At 40.6% G+C, this 24093-nt stretch overlaps 1 protein-coding gene across 3 annotated transcripts; it reads left to right on the top strand.

Moving 5' to 3' along the window:
• Positions 1–3014: 3014 nt before the first annotated feature.
• On the top strand, positions 3015–18344 carry LOC113144478 (long-chain-fatty-acid--CoA ligase 1-like). Of its 3 annotated transcripts, none has more exons than XM_026330561.1 (22): positions 3015–3128; positions 5160–5327; positions 6558–6672; positions 7003–7067; positions 8963–9064; positions 9279–9378; positions 9474–9649; positions 9938–9970; positions 10097–10148; positions 10316–10389; positions 11017–11094; positions 11225–11359; positions 11525–11659; positions 12359–12454; positions 12643–12715; positions 12844–12932; positions 13030–13146; positions 13324–13467; positions 14399–14503; positions 15038–15109; positions 15251–16525; positions 16859–18344. In XM_026330561.1, the coding sequence occupies exons 2-21, from the start codon at positions 5217–5219 to the stop codon at positions 15389–15391; spliced, it is 2013 nt and encodes a 670-aa protein (XP_026186346.1). In that variant the 5' UTR covers positions 3015–3128; positions 5160–5216; the 3' UTR covers positions 15392–16525; positions 16859–18344. The 3 variants fall into 3 exon arrangements, with proteins under 3 accessions (XP_026186346.1, XP_026186344.1, XP_026186345.1); XM_026330559.1 differs by having other exon boundaries at positions 3034–3128; positions 4887–5327; XM_026330560.1 differs by having other exon boundaries at positions 3058–3128; positions 4890–5327.
• The last annotated feature ends 5749 nt before the right edge of the window (positions 18345–24093 follow it).

Genomic DNA, 24093 nt, shown 5'->3' with positions numbered 1-24093 from the left:
CTTCCCCACAAGAACCTATAACAAAAAGCTCTTCTGAAACACTATATAATAGCTAACTCTTTGTTTTGACCTTAATGTAAACTGGCACACTCCAAGCTTTGGGTTATCTGAGTAACCTTCATAACGTCTGTCCCCAAGATCTACTGAAAGATGAAAGATACACCATGTATCCCTGGCTCACAGATGATGTAAGCTGCAGCACCTTTGACTGCACTGACCAATAAGATTTTGAAAAGATATTATTAAGAGCTTTACTGTTTTTTCTTTACAGGTGGTGAAAGCAAGACCTGTCCAGCCGACCATACACTCACATATTCAAATATTCACATATTCTTATTGTTATTGTGATATGGCATGCAGACACTAAACTGCTACAGTCATTGCCCTAATTTTGCATTACAAACATATAATTTCACTGCTAGGTGGAGAAACTGGATTAAAGGGGGGGAAATAAACTCCACACACTGGACATGCTTGCAGGTCAGATGCTGTGTTTTTTGATAACCATTACTGTATATTTTTTGAGTCATTTAACTAGCGCATCAACAAGTGCACAAATATTGTCATCTAGGATTTGAGGAAAGACTCAACTGTCCTATTTCCCAGAGTTGTTGGGCACAAGACCCCTGAAACTGGCAACCACTTCATTTTGTGGGTTAGTACCTTATAGAGTATAATGGATGTTTTGATGTTATTACACGTTGAACTTAGCTGTGAGCTGTAATGAACTTACCTTCCTCACTTGTTGAGGGTATAAAAGCAGTCTGAACCTTCATGGAGGAGTGAACACAGGATGGATGTTTCAGTGTCATTACGTGAAGAGATGCATGTCATATATTGCATATAAAGATCCTATTCAAGCATAATAACAACAATGATGGCATTTTGCTTAGGACAACGTGTGTAATGTGTTCACTGTGGCATCATTTAAATATTACCTGTAGTAAATGCAAAACCTGATCCTAACAAAGTTCACTGTATTGAAAGGTTTTGGTTGGCTCAAAAAAGAAATCAAAATCCATGTCTCCCTGGCAGCAGACCAAGAGGAGTAATGAGCCCCTGAACCAAATTCGGTTTGGCCATCTGAGGGTCTACCATGCAACGTGCTTGGCTGCAGATTGTGTTTCTGAGGTAATGTAACTCAAAACACTACCACATCAGTTGTTGCTACAACTTATTTAATTTGTAAACTGTTTATGGCATACAGTGCATTAGTTTAACACTTTTTTCTCTTCCTAAGGGGGAAGAAATTAAGTGAGTCCTGTATGGCAGAAGCAATCCATGTCTGCATATACCACAACAGAATTGGAAAAGGGCATAAAAGGTACATAGCGGTGTTCAGAATTGCCACGTTATTATAATACTATGTGAAATGACCCCTATATTGTATATGTATTTACTTGTGTAGGAGCTGAAATCTAAGTACTAATACTGTAAATACATTGTACAATTGTGATGGTGGGCAGGTATAAGTGAGCATTAACCTTTTTCTGCTACATTTCAAACAAAAAATGAAAGTAACTACATTGCACTTTGTGTCTTGTTTACAGACATTATTTATGGATGTTTAAAATAAAGCTGATGATGCAACAATTCCACTTTGATCCAATGCAAATAAACAAACAGAAAAATAATTTAAAATCATAGTTGGCTGCTACATCCAGCAGTATAAAACGGGAACAAATTTATTGTTGATACAATGCAGTATGATGTCATAATGTCATATTGGATGTTGGTTAGCTGTACACACCTCTCTGTGAAGTGAAATAATAGGTGGTAGAATAGGCAGTAAGACAATAACACATGGTAAACTCAACTCAGGTATACAGGAGGGTAGGAGTGAGACCAGGAGACATGGGAATCAGGAGGAGTTTTGAGGAGGCCCAGCTGTATCACAAACAAGGGCTCGCACCATGGGAGTACCACAAAGCTCTATTACAGGGCTTGTGGTACCCTGTATATAAATGATTATAAATGATCAGTCTGTGGAGATCACATAAATATTCAAATGTATGCAGGATGACACAGTCCTGTACACGCAAGGATGTTGATCAAGTGGCTGAGTTATCGGTTGCTATGGAGAAAGTGTTAAAATGCCTTAATGAATCATGTCTTACGTTGAACAGAGGCAAAACAGCTATGTATTTCATCAACAAACAAAAACACAAGGATTATCCTAATATAACTGTCAATGGGGAAAATATAGACAATGTAACTGAATTAAAATATCTGGGCGTTACATTAGATCCTACACTCAGTTTTAAACAGCACTTAAAAAAGATGAGCGGTACTCTGAAATATAACCTTGCAAATTTCAGATGTATCAGAAACTCACACTAGAGGCATCTAAAACCTTTTTAAATGTCATGATTCACATTTTTCTTACTTTGCACTGTGTGAGAATGTGTGCACTCTTGGATGACTGTACTTTTGTTGTTGCCGGGCTATTGATCAAACAATACAGGCATTTTGAAGATGCTACCTTAAGATTTTAGAAACTGTAGTGGGTATTTTGAATAGCAGACAATGAACAAGATGAAATACAGTGTGAAAGAAACGATGTGTGCTGAGGCAGCAGGAAAGCCTCCTCTATTACATATTTTTTTACTTTGATCAGCTTTTATCTCACTGGTCCAGCCATCTCAACTGAGCACATGAGGTCACAGGCCACTGGGCCAAAGGTGAGGGGACTGAGCAACTGCTTCACCCTGTTGGCTGTTTTAAGGCACTGCGCTAAAGAAGCTGCATTGCCATTCACTTCCCTGCTTGATTGTGTTCTTTCAAAAAACTTTAATTTTGATTAAATTGTATTTAATTATTACATGTTTTCCCCCAACCTTCACTATCTTACTGATCTTGAATATGGATAGGTTCATTGACTGTTTACATCAAACCTTAGAGAACAGTCAGACTGATTGGCTTGCTGTAACTGGCCAATGAGAGGCCTCCCTTGAGCCAGTCTGACCTTTGATTGGTAGATTAGTCGAGGTTACACATCACCTTGAAACAGAACCAGTAGTGTATATGTGCATCCTCCTCTGTGAGAGCAGTGTGAGCTGGTTGCTGTAGCTGCAGTAAACACAGCATTCCCGCGGTGGCTGTCTCCCCTAGCTACTTCATGTTTACAGGTGAGTAGGAAAGACATGTAATACGATATATGGACTAGAAACATATGCAGGGATATAGAAATACCTCAATACTGAGATAATGTTGTAACCCTACTTTATATCCACAGTTGTCCTTTGAGCTAATTTAGTGACTGTGAAAGAGGGGATTTGGTGCATTCACATACAAACACTCGTCAAACTGTGATATTTCTTGTAATTTTCCTGAACCAGAAAGGGTTTTAGTAGTGCTTGCCTTTCAGTCTCAGTCTGTATAGGCTGGTGTGTGAAGTTAATGTCATTTCACATTGTAAAATGTCTTGAATCCTTTGTGATCAAACACAGCTCCTATGGCTTGTATTATTTTGTTGTAATGTATGTAGTGTATTTACTGCTACTTGAAACAGTTATTAGAAACAATCCCACACCAGCCCTGCTTCAGCCTTGCTTGAGCTGATCCATGTGACTACCTTCACAGCTTTAAAGCAAACCTTGCTGAATCTGATCTGTTGTTACACAAAATTAGGAATTCCTTAAGCCTTTACCAATGTGAGTGCTGTTCTGCCAAATATACACAAACTCACTTTAATACTAAAAAAAGTTTACATATGAATTGAGTAGGAAGTTTGAAAATGCAAAATGTAATAATTTCAATCTTAATGTCCTTAGAAATAACACTGAATTACCAGGGCCCTGCTATTAGAGAGCTGAATCATAACTAACAATTGATCCATTTAATGTGAACAGGTTTAGGTGAATTGAAACGGTAATGGAAATGTTTTTAACACGCAAGCCTTCATTAGTGAATATTCCTTCCAACACAGTGGAGCATGTTGATTTGCTATGGATCTGATCACTTTTGTCTTCTGAAAGTTTCACTTTGGTCCTGATTTGTCGCCTGTCAGTCTGAACTGTGAACTTAGAATCTGGGCCTAAGGTCGTTGTCTTCATCCTCAGAGTTCACATGGGGGTGGACCTGGACTCGACCATAAATCTCTGTGTGTGTGTGTTTGTGCGTGTGTGTGTGCGTGTGTGTGCGTCTGTGTGTGCGTGTGTGTGTGTGTGTGTGTGTGTGTGTGGCGGAAGGACCTTGTTCTCCACCCCTAAACACAAATACATGCACAGACCATGGGAACCTCATACTTGCAAAACTTGTCCAGAGAAAATCTGTTAAATATATGACATATGATCTAATTGTACTGCAAAGAACAGCAGCATGTGCCTGGTGTAATTCTACAGTAGTAGCAGCAGTACAAAGCTGGGCTTACCATCAGAGCACAGAGCATTGAATCCAAGAAAAAACTGTGCATCTGTTTTTTTGTGTGCCACACTGAAAGGAAGCATAAATGTTGTGTTGCTGCTGCACTGTTCTCACGTGCCCCTACAAAGGGTGTGGCTTAGTAGAGGAGGCAGGTTGAGTAAGAGAAGCCGGAGTTCAAGGCAAAGTCATAAAGTGCAAAAACCAAAGATTTATTTTTTGACTAGAATTGTTTATTTAGCATGTTCTTATTCTGAAATTGTAATTATGTGGAGTTTGACCTACAGTTTTACACTGTCCTCTCTGTTTTTGGTTTTTGCTGTTATTCTGTACACAGTGGTTCAGCTGAAAGTCAATTACTGTTGCTGCAAAAGTTCAGCCGACAGGATACAGACTAGATCTCTATGCATCTCCACACAAGCAGTGTATTTAGGAGGCAACAAACCTCAAGCTTTTAGGCATTAAAATTAAAAGATAACATTGCAAAAAATTTTACAAATGATTGACTCTTCTCTTTGTCACAGTAGGTCTGCTCCTGGCCAGCATCCCACACCACATTCCTTCATACAGTACACACACACACTCTTAAGTTAACCTCAGGGCATTACCTCACACCCAGGGCCGGCAGAGAGTGCACAGTGTCATCAAGCACACCCTGCTGCCAGCACTTCAACCTGACACTCATCTCACACTTCACTACTCCAAACACACACACAAACAGGTTGTCTCTCCACAAACACCTAGTCGCCTTTTACCTCATCAGCAGCAACATGCTAAGCCAGGAATTGTTTCAGAAGCTAAGGTTTCCAGACCTGGATGACGTTAGTGAGTACATCAGGAGTGTTTCCACCCCCATGGTGGTCAGCATGGGGGCAGTGGCTGCTGCGACAACTTACTACCTGGCAACACGGCCCAAGCCCCTTCCTCCAGCTTGTGACCTCCACATGCAATCAGTTGAGGTTCCGGTGAGTTTAAGTTCAAAATCTGTCTGTCAGTCATCATCTAAAATGTTGCTGGTTAAAATGCCATGCAACATGAAGAGTATGAAAATTGATAGGCCGACAACTACAACTAATGCCAGACAGCTGTGCTTATTCTTCTCTACTGCATGCTTTATAATTCCAGCATTGCTACAGTCTTTACCTAAAACAACAGGACACATATTTTGTCCTCCAGTAAATAAGAACATTCAGATTTCAGTGTGTAGATTTGTGTTTTAATTTGTCAGTCATTTTAAAGCAGACTGTTTATGCATATGCATACACAGGCAACACACTGATCTCAACTGTTGGGTTCTTGGCGTGGCTTTGAAAAAAGGGTGGAGTGTACCATCTGCAAATGGTCTAAGATGGTCTAACAATAACTGCTATAGTACCAGTTGTATATCAGAGAAAGAATATTAAGTACTGGTTCTAAGTCAGTCCAAAAGCAGGACAAGCCCTGTTTTTCTGGTCAGTGGGATGCACAAAGAGGCACATTACAGTGCATTAAAAGCAGTGTAGCCAGGACTTTACACACAAATATAGAATTAACTTAATGAATTCATCTGTGTTTGCAAAGCTACTGTATGATAAATGGTCCAGCTTCACCATCCACACTGTTTTGTCCTATCAATGAATAATTTTACATATTTTATTTTTATATGCAGATGTCAAATGCCTTTCCTCCAGTCAAGTAGGTCCCAAGATAAACACAGGATTTCTATGCTATTCCATCCTGACAGAACAAACACAAACCAAGTCAAACGTAGCCTGGCTGTCAAATTAAAGAGGGTCTACAACCCAAAAGTCATCTGTTCACTATCTGAAAATGACAAGCTGGGTTTAAGTTGAGATCTTGAAATTGATGTAAATCACTACTTAACTACAAATAGAAATATATAATATATAAGCAGAATTTTAAAATTGCAGTATAATTTCCATGGCATAGTAGCCTACCTTTGTCTCAAACACATCACTCTCTAACACTGACAACTGAGGTTGCCCATTTCTTATTTCTCAGTATCATGTAGTATTTGGATTTATATATTTGTTAAACTATGGCATCCTGACCTGTAAAATGGCACATGTGCAATAGAGTAAAACAGTGAAGCTTTTCCACTGACAATCAGCACAACTGTACATGAATTAAATACCCAGGCAGGATGTTTGAATTACACTCGTAGTTTTCTAACCCGTATTTGTTACTTTTATCAGGGCGGCGATTTGGCGCGCAGATCTGTTCTGCAAAATGAAGATGGTCACTTAACACATTTCTATGATGATGCCAGAACAATGTATGAGTTTTTCCTCAGAGGGGCCCGAGTCTCCAGTAAGTCACAAATGATATGATATTATGAAATTCAGGCTTAGGGTTATTTGAGAGCCTGGCAGCTTAACCAAATAATATCCAAGCTTTTCCTCAGAGTTTAAATGTTATGTGCTTGATCACAGCATCTAGCCTTTTCTATTGTCAGTGTAGATTTACTGTGTTTTTCCAATAACACATATCTTTTATATATCAGCAGAAGCATATACATGGTAGGAAGTTATTGTTTACATGAGTAGTAGGGAGGTGTATGATGAGATACCAGCCACTCTTTAGTTGAAATTCTGTCCGTGTCTTTTTTAATTTGTGTTATTCTCTCCTTCCACCCTGTAGTCAATGGACCCTGTCTAGGCTCCAGGAAACCAAAACAGCCCTATGAATGGATGTCCTACAGACAGGTGGGACTCATCAGCAGCTCACCTTAAAAATCAGCTTTATGGCCTCTAGCGGGAAAGCTGAAGGCAGCACAGTTGTTGTATTTGTGAAGTCAACAGAATGGTGGGGAGATATTTCCATGTAGGTAGTTTTGCATTTTTTTCTAAAATGAAGGATTCATCCATCCATCTATCATCTATACCCGCTAACCCGAACCCTCCTTAACCAGGGTCACAGGGATCTGCTGGAGCCTATCCCAGCTGTCTTTGGGTGAAAAGCAGGGGTACACCCTGGACAGGTCCAATGGAAGATTTATCTAATTATATTTATGGTACTAAAATAATTAAAGGCTCATTTCACTAGCTGTACACATCAAGTTCAGTTCAAGCCCAGTTGACTTGGGCATTTAAGAAGCACCGTCTAGTGAGAAATGTGGTATCCAGTGTCTTTTGAGTTTGACCAGCTTAGACCATTCAGTTTTTTATGTCTCCTCCGAGTGCCCCAACTTTATTATTCATTTAATTACACCTCTAAGTAGAAATTTCAGCAGATTATCAGAATCAGAATAATCCAGTATATTGCTGTTATTTGGCTGCAGGAGTAGTAATATCTTGTTTCCTTGTCAGAAATATGAAACCATACTAACCAGCCATTGTACTGATGTACACAAAAGGTTCTTTAAAAACAAGTGAATCTGAGCATCTCCAAATACAGTCAGTGTTATAGTTAGCCCTGCTGCTAGTGAGTGCATTTTAAAAATATATGCCATAATGTTTGCTTAGATTATTTGTTTTAAATTTTGGGAAATTGTCAGGGCAGGTGGTGTGGTAGGACCCAAAAGCACAGGATAGAGTCGGAAAATAAAATAGATGGAGTCCTTATTCAACTGCTCTACCAAAATAGAGCAGAAGCAGGCGAAGGTAATCCAGTGGACACAGGCAAAAAACAGGTCGAAAAACATAAGCAATCAGTCGATATACAAGGGATTATCAAATCACTGGAAGTAATGCTGGTAAGTTGCACACAGGAGTACCAAACTGGGGTAACGTTAACAAGACACAGGTGGAACCAATTAGGGAAGACACACAAGACAGATCAGACACAGGGGAAACCCATCAACTTAACTAAACATAAAACTACCTGGCATAAGTCTCGGTGACACAGGAAACATAAAAATAAAACATAAAAGCCCACACACAGAAATGATTGAACTCAGAGATAAAATGTGCTAATTCTTCCATATTTTAATGAGATGAATTAAAACAGGTGTTAAAAGTGCTGGTTGGCTAAAGACTTAGAATGATCTATACACAGGCAAGTATATTTGCCTACGAGGGAAGGGGGCACCTGATGATCATAATTTATTGTTTTTTTATTAGCAAACATTACTTTATTGGTATCAACAAAAAGATACATTTATAGTGATTGGTGTGGCACAATTTTCACTGCTATATCACATTTTGCAGAAAATTATGGAGCCTAATCACATACCCTTCTCCTAATTTTGAATCATTTTGATGCAATTTTGACCTGAAGCTGTATCTTGGAAAGTGCAGCCAATTAACACTCAGGATTTAATTTTCCTTTATTAGGGACCCAATTCTGTTCAAATTTACAGGGAACATATTTGCTTGCTAATCATCTAAGACTAATAGTAAAACTTTAATTCAGCTTGAACATTTTTGGTGAAGTAGTAATTTCACATTCCACCATCACAAATGAAAACATTGTGCTGAAGTGTTACTGACTGATTACAGAGTTTAACTGCTTTAAAACTACTCGGCAATAACCAGAAGTGCTGTTTGACGTGAACTGGACTTGGGTATGGAAGATGTGAAATCTGATTTATAAAATAATAAGGTCAAAGTATGTGGCTGTTTTTTGGCAGAGCATTAATAAGCATATGTGCATGTGTTAGGTAATGGAGAGAATGGAGAATCTGGGTTCAGCATTTCTTCACAAGGGGCACTCCAAGACCACTGATCCACATATTGGCATCTTCTCTCAGAACAGACCTGAGGTACTGACACACTCACTTAGCTCACACAGAGCTTTAATGGGACTCTCAGTTATTCTGTTTACCCTGTATCGATAATATCTGTGGATATTTGTCAAAAATCGCACCAACACTGAGCCTTAGCAATAATTGGATTATCATACCAGCGTTTCTTTAGTGTCAGCAACTAAATATATTGCCCAGAAATTCTTATTTGTTGGTGTGTGTGTGCTTATAGTGGACCATTAGTGAGTTGGCATGTTACACCTACTCTCTGGTGTCAGTCCCTCTGTATGACACACTGGGAACAGAAGCCATTGCCTACATTATAGACAAAGGTAAGCCAGAGCAAAGACAGTTTTCTCATGTATCATGTTTGTGCTAGTGAAAAACTGCCCATTTGTCAGCATGTGTTTTCACATTGTTTCTGCAGCTTCCATTTCAACAATAGTGTGTGACGTGGTAGATAAAGTCAATCTGGTACTAGATTGTGATAAGAGCAAGAAAAACACAGTGAAAACCATTGTTGTAATGGAGACCCCGAGTGCAGACCTGGTCAGCCGGGGGCAACAAGCAGGAATCCACATCCTCAGCTTGCAGGAGATGGAGGTCAGCAGGCAGCTTTTGACTCTACCTGTTTTTTATTTTGCGTTTGTATTTTTTTGTTATGTTCTTATCCCTTTATTTTGGAAAGATTCTGAATTGTTGTTTGATAAACAGTTTTTAGTTATTTTCTTACAGATATAACCTTGCATTTTTATGTAACCTTTTCTTTCTTGGTAGTTTATTTGCTTTGTTGTCATTTTATTAGTTTCCTATTTGTTTGTTTTATTTTGCTTTCTACGTTTTTTATTACATAAACATGAACTCTATTAATGATCTTTTCTGGTTGTGTAGGCTCTTGGAAAGGCCAACTATCATCAACCAGTGGTAAGTTAGAGCTGACTCTCTGCTACTGTGAGCCAGAGGATACCAAATTCAGAATATATGTATACATACTTGAAATGATAATAATATTACATGTTTAATAACACTGACTGTTCAAACCCCAATCAGCCTCCCCAGCCTGAGGACATGGCAGTTATTTGCTTCACGAGTGGAACAACAGGTGACACACACACACGTATAATTGAACCCCAAATCATTTTTTAACTGTGTCTGGAATACATATCTGTCACCTTGCTCATAAAGGTGTGTGTGTTCGTGTGTGTGCGTGTGTGTGTGCGTGTGCGTGTGCGTGTGTGTGTCTGTGTCTGTGTCTGTGTTCACTTTCAGGAGCCCCAAAGGGAGCCATGTTGACACATGGGAATATAGTGTCTAACTGCTCAGCCTTCATCAAAATGACAAAGGTGAGCTGAAGTAACATGTGAGTCACTGTGAAACTACAGCTTCTGTAATAGCAGGATTTTAGAATTAAGGGCGAGGTTGTTTTCCTTCTGTACCTCCTCCCTGCGGTCTCTACCTCCTCTTTCTCTCTCTTTTCCTTCTCTATCTCCTCCTTTCCTCCGCTGCCTCCTCCTTACAGTCTCAAACTCTCTATCTCCTCTCCTCCTTTCTGTCTTTATCTCCTCTTTTCCCCTCCCCCTTCGGTTGCATCAGGAGATGGAGCCACATTGTTTTGGAAGTATACATGAAAACAGCATTTTTGCTGACTGACGTGTGAACACACACATGCAGCCCACAAGATAAGAGTAAGGTACAGTGGATATATGTCATGTTGGTAGCTGGTTGGTTTTAACAATAAAAGCTTTCTTATGCACAGACCACCTCAGAAGATGTCATGCAGTCTTTTCTGCCTTTGGCCCATATGTTTGAGAGGGTGATGGAGGTATAATCCTTAATGCTGACTGCTTTCCCTCCCTGTGTGTAAATGTGTTTCCCTGTCTGTTTCTCTGCTTCCTCTCGTTTCATGCGTCTCTGTGTGTCCACGTGTCTTTGTGTGTTTGTATTCTCACCTGTGTGTGTGCTTGGTTTAGCACTGCTGTCCAATGATGCCCAGTGACATCCATATTTCCTTCCTGCCCCTGGCTCATATGTTTGAGAGAGTAGCACAGGTATGTAGTTCCCCTAGTCATTCTTTGTTGAGCATGGATCAGTGTTTCTGCATACCTTTTATGTCAACCTTGCTTTAATGACATACGTTTAATTTTTCACTTCTGCATCTTTATCTCTGACTGCTGACAGTGTGTGATGATAGTGCATGGAGCAAGGATCGGCTTTTTCCAGGGAGATATTCGTTTTCTGTCAGACGACCTGACTACGCTGAGACCTACCGTGTTCCCTGTGGTGCCTCGACTCCTAAACAGAATGTATGATAAGGTGGGTGGGTCCTCTGGTGACTTCACTTTGCTTTACTTTACAGCCGTGGTCAGATTCATGTTTTACGCTAAAGATGTTCATGTTGCCATGGTTTGCATGAAAGCAGCTTCAACCTAAATGATTATGACGCTGCTCCTTATAATTAAAGCCTGTGTGTTTCTGTAGATCTTTGGGCAAGCCGACACCTCTTTGAAGCGATGGCTGCTGGGATTTGCGTACAGGAGAAAGGAGGCAGAGATGATGAAAGGCACTGTGAGGAGAGACAGTATCTGGGATCGACTCATCTTCAGGAAGGTCCAGGTACCCGGAGCCAGCACAGGCCAAGCTTTGATGTTACAGTGTAGTTGACTGTTACATGGCCAGGAATAGTTTTTAGTAGAGCTGGGCACAACAGTAAATGTGGTTATTCCAATTTTTGTTTGTGCATAATGTGTAAAATCATTACATTGTGGACAGAAAGGCTATGGTTACCAAATACTAGACCATTCTTTATTTAATATTTACTTCATGTCCTTTAAGTCGTGTGATTTTGAACTACCTGTGGTGAAAGTTGATGTGAGAGAATGATTCCTCACATTAATATTGTAAATTTGGGTCATAAACCTGCAGTGTGACATGCAAAAAGCCTGTGGACTGTGAATCTGGTCGGCCTGTGATTAGCTGTGTTTTTTAGTTTTCTTTCTAATGACATTCTTGCATGTTTTTTATTATACTGCCCAACCCTAGTTTCTTTACCGTGTGGAGCCACACTGTAAAGTCATAACCTTGTTTTAAATGGCACCTGGAGTCACATATTGGATGTTTAGTTAATGTTAGAGGCACTGAATAATAAAAGCACACCAAAAATCTATCAATCATTATGGTCTTCCTCAAACGTCTTTTACTTGAAAGTGATTCAGAAACAGGAAGCACTAATGTTGCAGACATTATGTGACATCTGTGTTTTTGAATTTGTTGTGAAAGTACTGGTAAAAAATGTGTGTGTGCTGCCCTCTGCAGGCCAGCCTTGGTGGACGCGTGCGTCTCATTATGACAGGAGCTGCTCCCATCTCTCCTACTGTTCTCACCTTCCTCAGAGCTGCAATTGGCTGTCAGGTAACACACAAGCAACAGCTGAGTTGTGCCCTCGTTCCACATATCGTCCTGTCCCTGTGTGTCATCTGTCCTAAATTTCAGGATTATAGACAATATGTGGACTTCCTGCCATCTGACCTGCAATCAGCATGTTTTCATCCACACTGCTTATTGTTAATAACCCTAGGGTTTATTTTCCTCTGTCACAGTTCTATGAAGGCTATGGACAAACAGAGTGCACAGCTGGATGCACCATGACCCTATCTGGGGACTGGACTGCAGGTAAACAACAATATAACTCAATTGAATTTAGAAAGATCTTTTTCTTTGTATCAATGGCATGTCGGCTTGTACAAATGATGAATGGACCGAATACTCGTTTATAAGAACTAAACTTGACATGTCACCAGGTCATGTTGGAGCTCCACTGCCATGTAACTGGATTAAACTGGTGGATGTGCCAGAGATGAACTACCTGGCTGTAAATGGAGAGGGAGAGGTAAAACAAACAGACATCAGCACACAAACTCGGTCTTTTACATGTTTTATAATGATGTATGTCATTCATAAGCATTTGTATATGTGTGTCTTTTTAGGTGTGTGTGAAGGGTACTAATGTGTTCCAGGGTTACTTGAAGGACCCAGAAAAAACAGCAGAGACTATTGATGCAGATGGATGGGTTCACACTGGAGACATTGGAAAATGGCTTCTGGTAGGTTCCTGTTCAACCTCACACATTTTCATATATTACTTTATGATTTCAGTTCAACTCCGCACATACTAATTTATTACACATAACTATATTCATGAAATGCTGTGTCTCTGACAGCCTTTAAACATTTCAAAATGTGTGGACAAAACGTTAATCTGTATGCATGTGTGTACACAGAACGGCACACTGAAGATTGTGGACAGGAAGAAGCACATCTTTAAACTGGCACAGGGGGAGTACATTGCTCCTGAAAAGATAGAGGGTATCTACATGAGGAGTGATGCAGTGGCACAGGTCTTCGTGCACGGAGACAGTCTACAGGTTTTTGATTCCTTTTAAACTTTCTTGTCTTTAAAAGTCAGTGTGCAATGTGCAGCTAAATCCCGACTACACGGTGTAATACATCAGCTTACCTTTGTCAGGACTCGGGGAATTATTATAAGGTTTGTACCAAAAGACACGCCCACACTGGTACTTGATACTCAACAGGCTTTATTCACTGGGTTCGGAGAAAACAGAAACCAAACAGACTAAGAGGGAACCGGTCTAGGCAGGGAAATACAAGGACATGGAACATGAAGACAAGGTAAAAGGGACAACATCAAACATGAACATAGGATAAGGACACAAGGGAACAAGGTTGGAGGAGTCTGGATCACGCACACATTTCGGGAGACGCACCAGATCACACAAACGCTTGAACATGAAAGACGGGGTCGGGGCATGAAGGTCTGGGTCACACACACACCGCGGGAGACGCACCAGATCACACAAGAAACATGAACGTGAACAAGGGATCAAGCATGAAACACAAGGGCAAGAAACAAGGCAGGAGGCAGAGACACATAAACAGGAGACAGGGGAAAAGAACCAAGACTTAAAGACCAAAAGAAGACAAAAATCCTTACTTAAATCTGGGGGAGCAAAAGGCAGTCCAAAATCAAAACAATGTCACAATAGAGCGGGTTCTATTGCAGACAACCCGGCAAACAAGACACGGAACAAACTAAGGTATATAAAGACAGGGGACAAAACAAGAAACAGGTGAAAGCAATCAATTAATTAGGACAACCGTAAAGAAACTGAAATGACCAAAACCCAGTTCCTGTCAGGATCTTTCAAAATAAAATAAAACAGGAAGTCCAGAGAAAAGGATCCTGACAACCTTGTATGTACTGTGTAATAATAAAAATAATGATACTGCTACTACTACTAATAATAATAATAATAATGTTGCAATGTTAATTTCCAGGCGTGTCTGGTAGCAGTGGTGGTGCCTGATCCAGACTTCCTGTCTGGCTGGACCAAGAGGACACTGGGAGTCCAGGGCAGCTACCAGAAACTATGTGACAGAGAGGTAACACTGTAGAGTTTAATTCCACTTTACAATGGATTCAGACTGCGTAGATTCTGCTTCTTGTGCCCACAGGGCAGATCCCCCACCCTGTTGAATATCAGGGCAAATCGTTGTTGAATATCAACAGGGTGGGGGATTTCATAGACAGTAGTGACTTCTAATTAGAGATAACCTGTAGGAGGTACTTCTACAGGGCAGGTTGTAGAGAGACTGTCAGGCAGCTGAACTCATTTAGCATTATCTTGAAAAAACACAAAAATATTAATTCTCTATTTTTGGTTCATTTATTGTTATTGCAGATACAAATAGAAAAATAGGGCTGCAAGTGATAAATAATAAACTACAGCACAAGGCTGGCATCTAAACAGAAACCAAGTTAGCAATAGATAACCCAAAGTGAACAAATGGTTGAAACATCCAGCTTTGTTGTACAAACACAACTTTGACCAAACCCATTATCATTTATATATTGCATAAAAGACTTTTTGTCTCACATTTTGAAACTTTTATTTTTCTTTTTTTTTGTCTTCATAGGATGTCAAGATGGCCATCTTGGATGACATGCTGCGGCTGGGCAAGGAAGGAGGCCTCAAGTCCTTCGAGCAGGTACAACACCTGCTTGTAAATCAGCTAATATTGGAAACAACTTTTCCTGGATAGACGTGTGTAGCTATGTGCACTTTGTGGTGCACAGGCATGACATGCTGTTTCCTTGGAACTTAACTATTCTCTCAACACAACCTTTAGGTGAAGGCCATCTACATCCACACTGAGCTGTTTTCAGTCGAAAACGGTCTGCTCACTCCAACAATGAAGGCCAAGAGCAACGAAATACAACATCTCTTCAGGCCCCAAATAGACGAGCTGTACGCTGGGATCAAAATGTAGGAGAGGGGGGAGCAACACACACAAGAGGTGCTTTGGATAAAGAGAAAAGAAAGGAGGACGAGGGGACGAAGCTAAAGCACACATTACAAATGAAGAGGTCTTGTCAAACCAAACCAATCATCAGCATCTTTAGTCCTAATGACCAGTAACATTAGAAACAAGAGCAGCAGCAAGGGATGGAGACTTTGGATGTATTTACAACCAAATCACCCACCTGTAGGATCCTCTGAAGGTCCAGAGTAGTGTCTGTGCATGTCAGGTGGGTTCTTTGATCCACAGAAAGAGGCAGAAGCTGTTGGGTGCCAAGCATGAGCTAATGCGGTGAGAAGCAGTTTAGACAAACATACCAGTTTCAGATTTTCTGGCATCAGATTTTCTGGCATCATAAGCATAATGCATCATAGTGCAATAAGCAGAAGGTGTAACCTTTCTTCAGTATTGGATGGAGATGTACAGTGTATGAAAACCTGACAAAACCCCGGTTGGCAAACAGAAATAAGAGTGTAACTAGTGCGCTTTGTACCGATAAAATGTCAAGGCTAACTGCTGCTGAGTCACAGGCCAAGTATCGCTAATTTCTTACCGCTATGGTAGCGCTAAATAAATTGCAGATAAAATATTAACTATATTCTGCTTATAGCACCAAAACATGATAAAACAGAATACACATGGACAAATGGTGTCCAAGGCAACAACCTAAGTATGAAAGAGAAGCAGTGTTCTCTACCATGGCTTAACAGAGAAGAATTTCTGGTTCTAGGTTGGTACTACTGCTCCATGAGCAGGAGGGGAAACCAATACCATAGGGGAACAGAATAAAAGATGTCAGTTTGAAATACACTAAAATAGGGCGGGCACAGCCGTGTCAGCACAGCATGTAGCATGACAGAATAGATTTATAGTGAATGAATCTCACAGTTTGTACTGCATGCTAAATTTACACATGACCCAGCTTTTTCAGTCATGTTTCCTCTCTGATCCATCCTGTCACAGTGCACCAAGCTGAAGGACGAGATCTCAAAGGTCAGGGTTCTTCTGGCCAACAAAGACGCTGAAACAGGAGAGAGCATCAAACAGGCAGCCACCAACTTGCAGCAGGCATCGCTCAAATTGTTCGAGATGGCCTATAAGAAGGTAGAAACAATATTTACACTGTTCAAATGTTGAAAGGGATGACAAAGAGACTGTCAATAAAGCTGTCAAGAATGAGATTATCCTACCACCCATCTCAGTTGACTGTTAGTTGAGTGCTTTTTTTTCCACTTTCCTGTGTCTGAAGAGTGTAGTGTCAAGATAACTTTGGTCACAGTTCACTATTTTAGTAGCCATTTGCTATGTAATTCACTATAATGACGTAGAAATGGTGTTAGGATTCTGTGGTGAAAATGATGAAATCTAGAGTTATTTTCGCAGGAGATTTATTTGCTGTGAATACCTTTTGACACTTTGCGTGTCTTTAACATGCAGATGGCAGCAGAGCGGGACAGCAGCAGCAGCAGCAGCTCAAGCTCCTCATCAGAGGGAGAGAAGAAAGAAGGCCAGCAGTAGAGCTTTGCACTTGGTTGTTGCAGTGGAGGACTGTTGGGCTCAGAAGTGGATGAGTCATTGAATGAATCTTAGTCATTCTTTATCCTGTTATACTGTGTTTTGGCAGTAAAATACCCTAGCGTAAACATAAATGTCAATATATGCTCTTACATGTCCTGTGATATCCTGTTTGTAATTTAATTCCCAACTTCTTGTATGTTTTATTTTTACAAATCTGTTAATTTACATTCTGATGTAGTAAAAGGTTGTTTTTTTTTCCCTCGTGGTTTCATCTCTGAAGCAGATCAGCTTGTCAGTTTGTGTCTTTACTAGTTCAGTCATGAAAGCCTGCGTAGCCTGAGCTTAATGACTGAGGCTAGCCCTTTTTCACTCTGTCCACATAACATTACTGTCACTTTCAGGTATCTTGTGTTAAGAATGTGCTCATAACAAGTTGAAAGTTGTGGGAAGTTGCTGCACAAGAATATTTATACATTTGACTTTTGTCAGAAGCCTGCCACTTAGTTTTGAGCACACTACTAAACTAACACCACCCTGCAGGAATGAGGTGGTTTTCTTTTCAACACTTTGTTTTGAAATTTGTGAAAATGCATCTGTCACTGAGGGGGATTTAGATCCTGTTTGTTCCAGTTTCTTTTGGCCTCTGACATTATTTAAGCAGGCTTGTTTAGCCCATGGGATGTTGGTGTGTAAATTCTCAAGACATATATATGCAGTATATTCATGTCTGTCTGGCAAGAGTGAATTTTAGTATTTGCTATATGCAAATCAACCTTTTAGTTCTTTGCATCCTCTTCTGTAGCTAAACTGAGCTGAGAGTCTTACATCTTTGAAGGTACCGCTGATGTCAGCTGAACCATATATGAGTTTAGTGAAACTTGCACAATAGAGCATCCTCTATTTACCTTGCTTTACCACCCATCTCATACAAGATGAGAGGAAACAGCAGAGGGTTTGAGTTGCCAGCTGTCAGTTTAGCTGTTCTATATGTGATTGTTGCTGCATACCAACCTAATGTTGATCCAGAGGTAGGCACGAGGCAGCAGATTGAATTGGAAAAGATGTGTTTTGGGGGTCTATTACTGAAGAGAATACTGGTTCATTAACTGTTGCTGTTTTTTAATAAAAACACAAATGGAACAATGCTGTTTGAAGCCATTGATATAGTGTAGTCAGAAGGGCCACTTACATCATTTTAGTTTGCCACTGCTTTCATGGACATGAATAGTGCACCCAGAAAGTATTCACAGAGCTTCACTTTTTCCACATTGTGTTAAGTTTCAGCCTTATTCCAAAATGGCTTCAATTTATTATTTTCTACAGACAAAACCCCACAATGACAATGTAAAAAGAAGTTTGCTTGAAATTTTTGGTAATTTATTAAAAAGAAGAAACAAAAAAATCACCTGTATATAATAAGTATTTACAGCTTTTGCCTGCCACTCAAAATTGAGCTCAGGTTCATCCTGTTTCCACTGATCATCCTTGAGATGTTTCTACAACTTGATTGGAGTCCACCTGTGGTACATTCAGTTGATTGGACATGGACATTTGGAAAATCACACACCTGTCTGACATAAGGTCCCCCAGGTAACAATACATGAGAAAACCAAGTCATGAAGTCCAAGGAATTGTCTGTAGACCTCCAAGACAGGATTGTATTGAGGCACAGATCTGGGAAAAGTACAGAAAAAATTCTGCAGCATTGACTGTCCCGTTGAGAACAGTGGCCTCCATCATTTGTAAATGGAAGAACCACCACGACTCATCGTAGAGCGGACTGCCCGGCCAGACTGCTATTTATGTATGCCTGCAACTCGCGGGAGCGTGCTTGACCAAAGCGAAAAACTCCCAACCAATAAATTCTGTGGCAAAGGACTATTTAAAGGCATAAGTTGTTTTTTTCAGGTTTATCAGCAGTGATAACAGATCCCAGCCTAATTGTAGTTTCTGAATGTTTGTCATCTGTGTTTTATTAGGCTAAACTCTGTTTTAAATAGTGTTTCCGCATTAAGAACTCAAGATTTACCTGAAATCTGCTCGCTTTCCAAAGGCTGCTTGTTAAGAAAAGCTTTATAGACTGATCGTTATGGTAGGATGAGGTTTTTGGGATGACCACTGAATGTTTTGTGTTAAATTCACATGTAAATATATGCTCATAAAACACATGTTTGAAAACACTTGTTCAGTTTAAGTGCAGGACAGATTGTTGATATGAGGCTGGATATTATCAAATGTATGAAATGAACCAAATAGCCCCAATTATTATTAAAACCATAAGAGTTAGTGTTAGTGTGGGTGCATTTATATATTTTGATATTTGGCTTAATCTGAAGAAAAAACTAAGAAATAACTAATTGAAACAAAACTAAAATAAATAAAATCAAATAACTGCACGTTAACATGGTTTGCTCCCACTGTGTTATACAGCAGACTTACCAGGGGCGTGCATTATGTGGCAGACCTGCTCTGCCAGGACCTGCAGAGTAGGTCTGCCACATAATGCATCACTCAACTGTGTCGTGGTGGGTCTCATCAGCCAGAATGACGAGTCGGCATATAGAGAAGGAGGTACAACAGCTGACAGCCTGGTGTAGTGCCAACAACCTGTCTTTTAATGTGACCTGGTCTGTCAACACCAGCTTCATCCCCGTCAAAGCCCAGCAGCGTCTGTATTTCCTGTGCAGGCTGCGGAAAGCCCATCTGCCTCCACCTATCCTCACCACGTTCTACAGAGGAACTATTGAGAGCATCCTGAGCAGCTGCATCCCTGCCTGGTTTGGGAAGTGCACCGTCTCGGACTGAAAAACCCTGCAGAGGTTAGTGAGTGCAGCTGAGAAGATCATCGGGGTCTCTCTTCCCTCTATCAAGGACATCTACAATACAATACACGCTGCTTCCGCAAGGCCAACAGCATTGTGGATGACACTACACACACCTCACATATACTCTTCACCCTTCTGCCGCCTGGAAAGAGGTACTGAAGCATTCGGGTACTTACAACCAGACTGTGTAACAGTTCCTTTCCACAACCCTCAGACTCCTCAATTCAGCATAACTGGACTGATACACACACACACACACACACACACACACATATACATAAATATGAATCATCTCTGCACAATATCCAGTACAAGGAACTGGAATGAATATACACACACATATGAAGACACACACGCACTCATACAAAACGGTCTTCACTCATACAAAACGGTCTTCTGCTGCTGCAGACTTCTGTTGCTGTCTTAATTGCTGCTGCTCTGACATTGTTTTTATACGAATGTACACAAATGTTTTCAGTTTTAAATCATCTAACTATCCTGCATTACTTGCACAGTGTATACTAAGTATAATGATCAGTATTATTCTGATCCTGAGGGGTTTTCTATTGAGGAACTATTGACAATCTGCAATACATCTGGAGCTAAGCTGTTAAAAACATTTTTTAAAAAATGTGTTGGTAAAATATCAAGGCAGCATGATGTAGATTTTAATTGTAGAAGCGTTTCTGCCAGAGCTCTGTGATCAAGGAGATCAAAATGTTCTAGATTCACTGGAGAACAAGGAGGCACAGGTGATATTGTCATGTTCCTTGGACTGCAGCTAGATATAGTTTGTCTCATCTTTGATATTTTGTCGGTGAAAAAAGCTGCAAAATCATTGCAGGACTTTTTGGACAGCAGTTCAGAAGGAACAGAGGCTGCTGGGTTTGTGAGTCTGTCTACAACAGAAAACAAAGTGCGGGCATTATTGCTGTTTCTATTGATAACCTCTGAGAAAAATGATTGCCTTGCATTTTTTAATTTTTGGTTATAGTTGTGAAGACTGTCTTTGTACAAGTCGAAATGAACCTGGAGTTTGGTTTTTCGCCACTTGCGTTCTGCCTGTCCGCATATTCTTTTCTGAATTTTAACCACTGTGGCATTTCTCCAAGGTGACTTTTTTCTTGCTGACAATACCTTGGTCCTAATTGGGGCAATGGAATCAATAACAATCATAACTTTGGAGCTGAAACTGCTTACAAGATCATCAACAGGGGCTGATGGCATGGTTGGTGATGGTGCAAAAGCCTGAATGAATAATGCATAGCTCTTCTCGTTGATGTTCCGCTTTTTGACTACCTCTGTTTCGCCTGTGTTCAAAGCACCAGGGGTGGTTGTTTTAAAAAAAAAACACAGCAATGATCAGAAAGAGCAACATCGGTCACCACCACCTCAGAAATATTAAGACCTTTAGAGATTATTAGATCCAGTGTGTGTCCCTTGATGTGTGTTGGATCTGTTACATGCTGAGAAAGTCCCAAGTTGTCCAGGATGTTCAAGAGTTCATTTGCACTTGCATCATTGAGATTATCAACATGAATGTTAAAGTCACCCACTAAAACAATGCAATCAAAATCAATCAATCAAAATCAATGCATACAATAGATAGTAATTTAGCAAACTCGTCAAAAAAATGTGCATTGTACTTCGGGGGTCTATAAATAGTTACAAATGTTGCTCGACAGGAGGATTTGGTATGAAGAGCAACATATTCAAAGGAGTCAAACTTGAGTCAAAATTAAATAAAATGGCAACTCCACCTCCTTTCTTATGTATTCTTGTTTCACTCATGAAACTGAAATTTGCAGGGGTTGATTCAATAAGAACTGCAGCATTATTATCTTGTCCTAACCATGTTTCAGTTAAAAACATCAAATCAAGCTTGTGCCTAATAATAAAATCATTGATTAAAAATGATTTGCCTACCAAAGACCTGACATTTAAAAGAGCTAAATTTAGTGGGTTAAAAACATTGTTTTCCCCATGTTCTGGCACATACTGTGGTTGGCAAGGGATACATACATTTGCAGAATGCAGACTGCAACCTTATTTCTCTGTAGATTTACCAAACTTTTTCTGTTACCTATCAAAACTGGGATTGAAACAGCTATTTGCATACTGGGCCCCTGCTTTTTCTGGAGAGAGCCATGACTAACAGTATTGCAGCCTGGACCCAGCACATATCAGTTAGAGCTTACTGTGCTGTTATCAGGCTGTGGAGACAAAGAATGGTTTTGGTGACGGCGTGGAGGAGGGTGTGGTGGATGCTGCAGTTGTGATGATTGCAGCAGAACTTGCTGAGGACTCGGTGGGGCATGCCGCTTTGAGGGGCTTCTGGGTGTGAAAATGACACCGGGGGAGCAGGTCAGTTTGGGCCCAGTAGTGATGTGCTTCATCTGGTTGGCGAGGTTCTTGGTGATAGGGAATAGGATGCCCCAGGAAGATGGTGAACTAGGTAGGGTTTGCGGGGTTGTGGGAAGTGAATCCTCACAGACAGTGTCTGCTAGTGGAGGGGGTGTGGCCTCTTCATCTTTGCTCTGACTTCTCTCCATGTTAGAGCATTCGGGGGGGAGTGTTGGCTCTGGATGTTTTGAAGTTTCTTCGTTTTGTTTAGATTCCCGTCGTACCTTGTCCTTGGCAGAGGAAAGATTGTGGCGCAGGAAGAAAAACAGGTTGGAGGTGAAAGCTTTTACTCCTGATTTATTTAGGGACAATCCATCTCCCTTAAAGAGATGCCTGCGATCCCAGAAATAAAATGTACTGAATGGACATCACATGCAGTTGAAAGCCATGTGTTCAGTGCTAGTAACCTGCTGAATTTCTCAGTTCCTCCTCTGACTGGTGGTAGAGGTCCCCTGATAAAAACCTCTGCATTTAGCGACCTTACTGTGTTTAGCAGATTATTAAAGTCCTTTTTGAGGATTTCGGACTGCTGCTTCACAATATCACTTGCCCCTGTGTGTAGTACGAGGTTTTTCACAGTTGGGTTTTCTGCAACAATGCTCAGGATTTTGTAGTCCGTAGTGTCAGAGACCATATCTTTTGGGAAATACAGCACTTTTGTGTTGTTACTGCACATCCGCCTCACATCTTTTACGGAAGAGTCGCCCACAATCCAAGTCTGAGGCCCTGTTAGCTTTCCTCTTAGCTTTCTGTCTTCCGATGTGCTTTCTGACTTTACCCCTCTCTGTGGATATGGGGGATCGTCCAAGTGATCAGATGAAGATCCAGGGTCCTGCAGTAGTGCAGCAAATCTATTTTGTAGCTGTACAGTTGGTTCCTTAGGAGTTTTGTTGCTGTTTTTCCCTTTAGCTGTTATCCATGGATGTGCTTTCCTCTGGACAGGAGTTGAGGAGGATGATAACGCTGGCCAGCCTGTCACATCACAGATCTCTGGGCACTGAGTTCTGCCTGTTGCTTGTCCACTCATGTCAGAGGGAAGTGATTTAGTCTTTCGCTTTGCTCTGAGAGCGTTCCAAGGAGGACTGATACCAGTAGGTTTATTTACCCGGATACAACCCTCCTGTTGCTCGGTTTTGTTAATGCTAGTTACCTGTATACTAGCATGCTCTTGTCTGCTACTATGATAGAGTGGTAGAGTAGTGTCCTCCTTCCCAAATAGTCCATTTATCTCTGTGTTCATCTCTAACCTTTGCACTTTAGTTTCCAGCATAGTAATTTGCTGTAGGAGTTTGCTGTAATCGTCCTCAGAGAAGGGAGGCATGGTCATGGGAGGTTGATCAAAAAAGAAAAAGAAAATCCTCACTAAAACTCCAAGTGCAGTTAAAAAAGGGGTAAAATAATGTTAAAAAGTGTATTATAGAATCATTGGGTAATGTCAGCGTGTTCGTTTATCTGAATTAGTGGAGGAGAGTTTAATTGATCTCAAAAGTATTTAATTGAAATTCCAAAGCTTGTACAAGGACCCACTTCCTGATCAGAAAATCACAGTCTGCAAGCAGTTAGCTGTAACCAACTTCACAGGAAGAAAGATGATGAACAAAGGACAAACATGACATTATACGGTTGCCAAAAATCACATCTTATTGGTTGACTACAGGTGGGGAGGGCTTTGGTTTAGACTTTCACCTTCTCTTGTTGGTGCCCTGGGTTGGTCCCAACCCCTCAGCACTTTGCCATCCTCCTCTTCTTATCTTCTTGTTCAGGGCTGCTCCTCATCCTACAAAACATTCCTACAAACCATCTTGTGACAACAGTCCCTTTGCATGACCCCTTTTCATGGTAACTCATCCTTGAAGTTTTTATGATTCTCCCATCCCTAAGTACGCTTTGCCTTTCCCTCTGTGACACTGTATCATCCAGGGCCTC

This window comes from Mastacembelus armatus, chromosome 10, assembly GCF_900324485.2.
Source record: "Mastacembelus armatus chromosome 10, fMasArm1.2, whole genome shotgun sequence".
NCBI lineage: Eukaryota > Metazoa > Chordata > Actinopteri > Synbranchiformes > Mastacembelidae > Mastacembelus > Mastacembelus armatus.
Note: the sequence above shows the minus strand (reverse complement) of the source record. Positions and strands in the feature narration are given on the sequence as shown.

Coding starts and splice junctions, on each gene's coding strand:
- LOC113144478 (XM_026330559.1), top strand. CDS start 5,133: ATGCTAAGCCAGGAATTGTTTCAGAAGCTAAGGTTTCCAGACCTGGAT. Junction 11,360..11,524: donor TAAACAGAATGTATGATAAG/GTGGGTGGGTCC, acceptor GTGTTTCTGTAG/ATCTTTGGGCAAGCCGACAC. Junction 13,468..14,398: donor TGCACGGAGACAGTCTACAG/GTTTTTGATTCC, acceptor GTTAATTTCCAG/GCGTGTCTGGTAGCAGTGGT.